At 45.8% G+C, this 8271-nt stretch overlaps 1 protein-coding gene across 1 annotated transcript; it reads right to left on the reverse strand.

Annotated features, from left to right (window-relative positions):
- Window positions 1–976: 976 nt before the first annotated feature.
- Window positions 977–1996, reverse strand: MAGEB17 (MAGE family member B17). Its single transcript, XM_059679785.1, has one exon. The coding sequence runs from the start codon at window positions 1994–1996 to the stop codon at window positions 977–979; it is 1020 nt and encodes a 339-aa protein (XP_059535768.1).
- Window positions 1997–8271: the final 6275 nt, after the last annotated feature.

Consider the following 8271-nt stretch of genomic DNA (forward strand, 5'->3'; position numbering starts at 1 on the left):
CAGGTGAGTGAGGATTTCTCTTGGGTTCACCACGTCTCTGGGGAACTGTGAAGAGCAGTGTTCCAGTACAGGCATAGTCTCTAGACTCAGGCCCACCATCTGAGAGATCTGAGAGCCTGGCCCTGCTCACCATTTTAATAACCTCATCTAACCGCTGGTGCAGCCAAACTTAAAATTCCCCCCATGGAGGACTGGCAGTTTCCTACCTTCCCAGCTGCCTTGTACTGGGGCATTTATGCTGGACTGCTCTTGTCTGGAACCTCCTCCCTCCTTATCCCTTCTGCTTATTGCCCTTCAGGGCTGAGTGTGGCTCATATCATGCTCCGTACATGACAGACCCCCCTGGGCTCTATAATGCTATTGGCAGGGACTAAGTTTTCTTTGTCCACATATCCCCAGAACTAGCATGACACCTTCCAAAGAGCAGGCACACATTTCATGTTTGGGGAACAAAAGAGACAGTGCACAAGATTTCTAATTTATGATGATTTAATTTCTCCAACACTCTTGAATAAGTTAAACAGTACAGGTATATATATCTTTTAATTTCACCAAAAGAAAGAATGAGGAAAATGAATTAATCACCTTTTACTTTTATTTTTCACTATCTCATTATCCCAACTATTTAACTGTGGGGTTCTTTCACATTTTAAAGAAAATTCCTATCCAATGCTCTGTATTCTGGTACTGGGTCACAATACAAGATGCAAGGGTTTTTCAAAATACAAAACTATTACTCTCAAACAGGAATAAATGTATGAGCCATATTATTCTAATCTTAGATTATGAGCCTAAATAAGCCTTTTTAAAGGGAACACAATGGAAAAACAAGGAAAGGCGAATCTGTAAGTTACTTATGAAAACAGAACACAAAGAAGAGATACATTGTGCTCTCTCGAGCTCCACCTTGCCCCCACTACTCAGAATATTGACAGCCCTTTTCAACTTCAAGGTGAAGACTCTGCCTCAGACGTCACTAGTGCTGCTGGCAGGAGCTGCTGGTCATGGCTCTGGAGTGGGCCCTGGCTGCTGCTTTGACTCGGGCTCTCTCTTCCTCATCTCTCAAAGCCTCCTCATACTGGGTCTGGAAGCTGCTGGGGAGTGTATTATTGATTTTAGCCCAAAACTCTAAGACTTTCATCTTGCTGGTTTCAGCGTAGGCTTTTGGGCCCCACAGGAATTCGTAGCGTGGAGGATCACTGTGGGGCACCTGACGGTACTCCAGGAACTTTTGCTGCACCAAATCTATGGTGATGAGCTTCCTGGGATCCCCAAAGATGAAGTGCCTCCTCTCAGCATAGACCCCTATCATATTCAGGAATTCCCATATCTCTTCTTCAGTGGCATGATTGCCATTCAAGAAGATCATGCCCAGGAGAGGCATTAGGAGGCCATTCTTGGGAAGGGCCATGCTGCCATCACTCCGACTCTCTTCGTTGTGAAGATCCAGTTGGCTGACAAGGATATAACAGTGACGACTGGGGTCAACTTCTTTCAGGTCAAGGCCAAAGGTCAGCTCCATGCGCTCAGAGGCTCTCTGGAGGATTTCAGGAAAGTGCGCCTTGTACCTCTTGTTGATAACCTTCAGCATTTCTTCTTTTGTAATGGGTTCTTTCATTTCATACTTGTACAATAGAGCCTTCACTAACATGCTTACTTTACTGTCCAGAAGATCTTCCCTAGAGCTCCCTGAGGAGGGCGGGGCCTGGGGGGAACTTGGCTTTTCCTTCCTTTGGCTCTTGGAACCTTCACCAGAACTCTCACAGGAAATGGTTGCAGCAGGAGAATTGGAGGCCAGGCCTCTCTGAGACTGCTGGGGAGTGCCTGCAGCAGGGGAGCTGGGGGGACTATCCTCCAACATAAGAGAGGGGGACGAGGGAGACTCTTCTTCCCCTGCGGTGGTGGTGTGAGCAATCCTGTGACCCTGGTCTTCACTTTGGGCCTGGCGGTGGCGTTTCTCACGGGCACGAAGCTTACTTTTCTTACCACAAGGCATGGCTGTGGTTAGGGACAGAAGGCAGGGGCGTGACAGGCAGTTACATCACACAATCACCTGGAGGAGGAGGATAAGAGGGTGTGAGTACCTTCCACAGGGAGATGCCACAGTGGTTTTAAGAATGCCCCTCTGGAATAGCCTGTGGAAAGGTGTGGTAAGGAAGGAACTGAAAGCTCTCGCTAGTGGGAACATAGTGAGTGAGGCAGGAAGAGACATGAGGCTGGAGGGGTCACTGGGGGCCAATCACAAGGGTTTTTTTGTAAATTATATTAAGGAATTTTGATTTTGCTCTAAGCTCTAAGGATACTTGAAAACCAGAAGAAATTTTGAGCAGGACATTCTATAAAGATTAGAGAATTAGGGAAATGAATCAGGTGACTATCATTATAATTCAGGCAAGGGACAATTTTTGACCAGCAAAGAGGAGTGGCAGTGGCATTTCTCCTGGGGAGTAGGACTTTGAGATCATTAGGGGGAGAGGGGAACTCAAGATGACATTTGGGGAAACTGGGAAAATGATGGAGTCAAGAATTGAAAAGAGCAACAGAGAATTACCTAGGTGATGCGTATAATTTACAGAAAATTAAGTATAAAAACATCAAAAGACCACTAAAAAAAAAAGAAGAAGAAGAATGGCCCTAGCTTGCTAGGCTTGGTGGATAGAGCTTTGGCCTGTGGACTGAAGGGTCCCTGGTTGATTCTGGTCAAGGGCACATGCCTGGTTGCGGGCTGATCCCCAGTAGGGGGCATGCAGGAAGAAGCCAATCAATGATTCTCTCATCATTGATGTTTCTATCTCTCTCCCTCTCCCTTCCTCTCTGAAATCAATAAAAACGTGTGTTGTTTTTTTTTTTTTAAAAAGAAAGAATGCCCCTCTGTAGGTATCCTCTATGTCACTGTTTTATAGGACCCCACAGGGCTCCTGTTCTCCTGGCCAGCCTGTCTCCTGAGGACCTTATGGAGGTGTTAGAGTGCACCTCAGGCTGGAAACTTACAAGCACAAGTCAGTCCCACAGCTCTGCTGGGATTTCTCAGAGCTGGAAAGAGGGGAGCCCTCAGTGGTTATGTGTCAGCTCATATTCGGAGTCTGCCCCTTTATACTTTAGTCCTAGAAGTCTACCGTCAACTGACTGGAGTTTGTGCCCCACAGACCAAGATCCTCACCTTCTGGGCGAGAAAGTCAGATCCTGGCTAAGACTGCACAGGACCTCCAAGGGCTAACTGCCGAGGCTGTATAGGGTCTGCAAGTTCTAGCAGCAGTGGCGGGGCTGTTTGGGACCTCACTGACATGTATCAAAGCGTGGGACTCCTCCTTCTATTCGTCTGGGTTCGTCAGCCTCAAACCGGAAGTCACTCCTTTTAGTCACTAGAGAAGGGTACGGGAACACTACATTTGGCGATCCCTGCCTGTTACTCCCAGTCTTGGTCACCCCTGTTTTTGGAGGAGAGGGACCCTCCTTAGCACTCAGGGTCTCCTCACCTGGAGTCCTGGTTTCCTTCTTCAGAAGAACTGGAGCCGCCCCAGTTAGATTAAAGCCCTCCCTTCCATGATCCCGTTCCCACAGAAGCGCAATAATTGTGCTGGGGCCTCCCACTACTAACGGTATGGCAGGGTTTTGTGGAGCCCCTTGGTGACGGGCAGGATGGTCACTTCAGTTCACATTCAGGGTCCTTATCTTGATACTAACCAGTCCTTGAATACCACTCTCCACCAACCAGGGATGTTATGTCTGTCAGAGCAAGTTCCTGAGCTTCGGGAAATTTCCAAGGCGGAAGTCAGCGAGCCACATCCGGTAAAAGCGGAAGTCAGCGAGCCACATCCGGTCAAGGCGGAAGTCAGCAAGTCACATCCGGCGAAGGCGGAAGTCAGCGAGTCACATCCGGTTAAGGTTGCTAGGTATCTCAAGGGCTGTCAGCGGGGCGGTTCTACGGAATCTCAAAGGTAACAATCCAAGCCTGGGAGTCCTCTCTCTACTGACTGGAGTTCACCGATCTCACACCCTCTCTGAGTCCCTAGAAGGAAAAGACAGGACTACTCCTGCATCAGCCTCCCACGCCTGATAGCAGGGGCCGAACTCTGAGCCACCTACTCTTTAGCCAAGAGGTCTTCTCTTTAGTATTATGAGTCCCCACCTGAAAGCCAGTTAGGGCTCAAACTCCTCCCTCTGCATAACTGGGTTGGTCTCTTTCTACTCAGGCCCTCGACTACTAAGACTCTCCACGCAGAAATGAGGAGCCCGTGAGCTGAGTGCTCTGTTAATCACAGAGCATAGGGAATATGTGAACCTCTCTGCTGGTGGAGTTCCTTCATGTCACTGGTTCTCCTCATTCTGAAGAATTGGGGCCCACACCCACTAGACCAAGGCTCTCCTCTCCCTGAAACCCTACAGGTGGAAATGAGGGGTCTCCTCAACCTGACAACTGTGCCTGGACCTCCCAGATCAAGAGGAGGGGGCAGAACTTTGTGGCGCCTCCTCTGTTTGATTATTGGTAATTTCCTCATTCTTTCCTAAAAATTTATCACCTTTTTCACCTGACTGGTACCGGGATTCCACTCTCAGAGGACCTGAGGCTACACCCCTCAGATGAATGCCCTCACCCCCTGGGATTACAGAATGAAGTCAGTGTGAGCCAGATAGAGCCACAACTGTTCCATACATCCATTGGTGGACAGCAGGGGCAGGACGCTATAAGACCCCATTGTTCTGGCTGGGTCCTTCCCCCATTCTTTTTTTTTTTCTAAAACAGAAATTTTGCTTTCTCACAATTCTGGAGACTAGAAGTCCAAGATCAGGGTGCCACTCTGGTTGGGTTCTGGTGAGAGCCTTCTCTGTCCTTACGTGGTGGAGAGAGGGAGCTCTGATGTCTCTTCCCCTTCTCATAAGGGCACTAATCTCATCATGAGGGCCCCACACTCCTGACTTCATTATCTAAATCTAATCACCTCCCAAAAGGCTCCATCCAGCTCCACTGGGGTTAGGGTTTGGGAGAAAATGTTCATTCCAGAACACCATTTAAGCAGGTTAGCATCTGGATGACATTTTTCCCTCTTGAACTTAAGGCTATGAGAGTCTTCATTAGGTTCATGTTTCAATCCAGAGAATAACATGCCACTGATCTTCCAGTTTGGTGATCCTATTATTGAAGGAAATGATACCATTTCCTCTACTAAAAGCTTAGAAGTTATGCATGTAGTAATCTTTTCAAAGGGTTTATCAAGGTCCAGGTCTGTTGGTCTTGGAAGCTACCTCTTTTTCCATTTTTAAAGATTATGTTCAAACTTTGTTGGTCTCTTGGTGCCTCCTGCCTTCTGCAAGATTCCTCAAAGAGGGCCAAGCAGAGTTTTGAGACATTCTTCCCAGATTCTCTCCATGTTCTTAATTTTTTTCCAGTTTTTCTTTTTTAATTTCTAGAAAAACGATTTTAAATATAATAATGTTACATGCAATAAACCTTAATATTTCAAGAAAAAAGATCTTAAATATGATAATGTTATATGCAATAAACATTAATATCTCAAGAAAAATGATATTATATATATGAGAATGTTACATGCAATAAACACCAATTGTTCAAGAAAAATGATTTTATATATAATAATAGTACATGCAATAAACATTAATATTTCCAGAATAAAAGGATTTTAAGTATATTAATATTACCAAAACTGTACTAACATAGTAAGATATCACAAAAGTTGTAGGAAATATTAAAATCTGCAAATAATGGGATTACTTCTATTATATTCATATATATATATCCTATATAATAAAAGGGTAATATGCAAACTGACCCTAACAGCAGAACGACTGGGAATGACTGGTCACCATGACACACACTGACCACCAGGGGGCAGACGCTCAATGCAGGAGCTGCCTCCTGGTGGTCAGTGTGCTCCCACAGGGGGAGCTCTGCTCAGCCACAAGCCAAGCTGATGGCTGCCAGCTGAGCGGTGGTAGCAGGAGCCTCTCCCGCCTCCTCAGCAGCTCTAAGGATGTCCGACTGCAGCTTAGGTCTGCTCCCTGCTGACAAGTGGACATCCCTCAAGGGCTCCTGGGCTGCGAGAGGGATGTCTGACTGCCAGCATAGGCCTGATCCCCCGGGGAGTGGGCCTAAGCCAGCAGGTGGTCATTCCCCGAGGGGTCCCAGATTGCAAGAGGGCACAGGCCAGGCTGAGGGGCCCCCCAACCCCCAGTGCACAAATTTTTGTGCACCAGGCCTCTAATATATATATATATTTTCCCTCTGGCTCTATTTTTGTTCATCAGTTTATGTTGTTCATTATATTCCACAAATGAGTGAGATCATATGATATTTATCTTTCTTTTTTTAAATTTAATTTTGTTTTATTTCTTAAAGTATTACAAGGAGTATCATGTCTCTTCCCCCCCTTGACATTCCCCTGGCCTCCCCCACCCCCCAGTGTCTTGTGTCCATTAGTTATTCTTATATGTATGCATACAAGTCCTTTGGTTGATCTCCTACCCCCCCCCAACCCTCCCCAGGCTTCCCACTGTAGTTTGACAGTCTGCTCAATGCTGCTCTGCCTCTGTATCCATTCCTGTTCATCAGTCCATAATGGTCCTTATTATCCATAAATGAGTGAGACCGTGTGGTATTTTTCTCGGCTTCCCAAGGGACGTCCCAGCCTCACAGGAGCTGTTTCAACCTCACTGGGGCCGTTTCAACCTCACTGGGGCCGTCTCAGTCTCACCGGGGCCGTCTTAGCCTCACGGAGGCCGCCTCAGCCTCACGGGGGCCATCCCAGCCTCAAGGGGGCTGTCTCAGACTCATGGGGGCTGTCTCAGCCTCACGGGGGCTGTCTCAGCCTCACGGGGGCCGTCTCAGCAACATGAAGTTTGGCATTCTGTCTTTTGTTGGGCAGCTCCTTGCTGGACAAAATCTCCAGGTGTTCCTGGTGGCTGAATATCTGGTATGCTTGCTTGGATTTTGTTTTATTTTTTCTTCCTTTTTTTTTTTTCCTTAGGGGTAAATTTTATTTATTTTTTTAATTAAATCTTGATTGTTCAGATTATTACATTTGTTCCTCTTTTTTCCCCCCATAACTCCCCTCCTCCCAGTTCCCACCCCACCCTCCGCCCTCACTCCCCACCCACTGTCCTCATCCATAGGTGCACGATTTTTGTCCAGTCTCTTCCCGCATCTCCTACACCCCTCCCCCCTCCCCCAAGAATAGTCAGTCCATTCCCTTTCTATGTCCCTGATTCTATTATAATCACCAATTCATTCCGTTCATCAGATTATTTATTCACTTGATTCTTAGATTCACTTGTTGATAGATGCGTATTTGTTGTTCATAATTTGTATCTTTACCTTTTTCTTCTTCTTCCTCTTCTTAAAGGATACCTTCAGCATTTCATATAATACTGGCTTGGTGGTGATGAACTCCTTTAGCTTTTCCTTATCTGTGAAGCTCTTTATCTGACCTTGAATTCTAAATGATAGCTTTGCTGGGTAGAGTAATCTTGGTTGTAGGTTCTTGCTATTCATCACTTTGAATATTTCTTGCCATTCCCTTCTGGCCTGCAAAGTTTCTGTTGAGAAATCAGCTGACAGTCGTATGGGTATTCCCTTGTAGGTAACTGAGTTTCTTTCTCTTGCTGCTTTTAAGATTCTCTCTTTGTCTTTTGCTCTTGGCATTTTAATTATGATGTGTCTTGATGTGGTCCTCTTTGGTTTCCTTTTGTTTGGGGTTCTCTGCACTTCCTGGACTTGTAAGTCTATTTCTTTCACCAGGTAGGGGAAGTTTCCTGTCATTATTTCTTCAAATAGGTTTTCAATATCTTGCTCTCTCTCATCTTCTGGCACCCCGATAATTCGGATGTTGATACGCTTGAAGCTGTCCCAGAGGCTCCTTACACTATCTTTGTATTTTTGGATTCTTTTTTCATTTTGCTTTTCTGGTTGGGTGTTTTTTGCTTCTTCATATTTCAAGTCTTTGACTTGATTCTTGCGCTCCTCTGGTCTGCTATTGGGTCTCTGTATAATATTCTTTATTTCAGTCCGTGTATGCTTAATTTCTAGTTGGTCCTTTATCACAACATCGAGGGTCTCATTAGATTTCTTGTACATCTCATTAAGTTTATTGGCAGTCTCTAGAAGACTCTTGAAAGACCTCAAAAGTGTGGTTTTGAATTCTATATCCAGCAGCCTCCTTTCCTCCAGTTCTGTCATTTGTGTCCTGTTTCTTTGTCTCAGCATTTTTTATGCTTCGCTGTGTTGATAGAGTGGCTTTCTGTGCTAAGTGTCCCAAT

Source organism: Myotis daubentonii, chromosome X (assembly GCF_963259705.1).
Source record: "Myotis daubentonii chromosome X, mMyoDau2.1, whole genome shotgun sequence".
Classification (NCBI taxonomy): Eukaryota; Metazoa; Chordata; class Mammalia; order Chiroptera; family Vespertilionidae; genus Myotis; species Myotis daubentonii.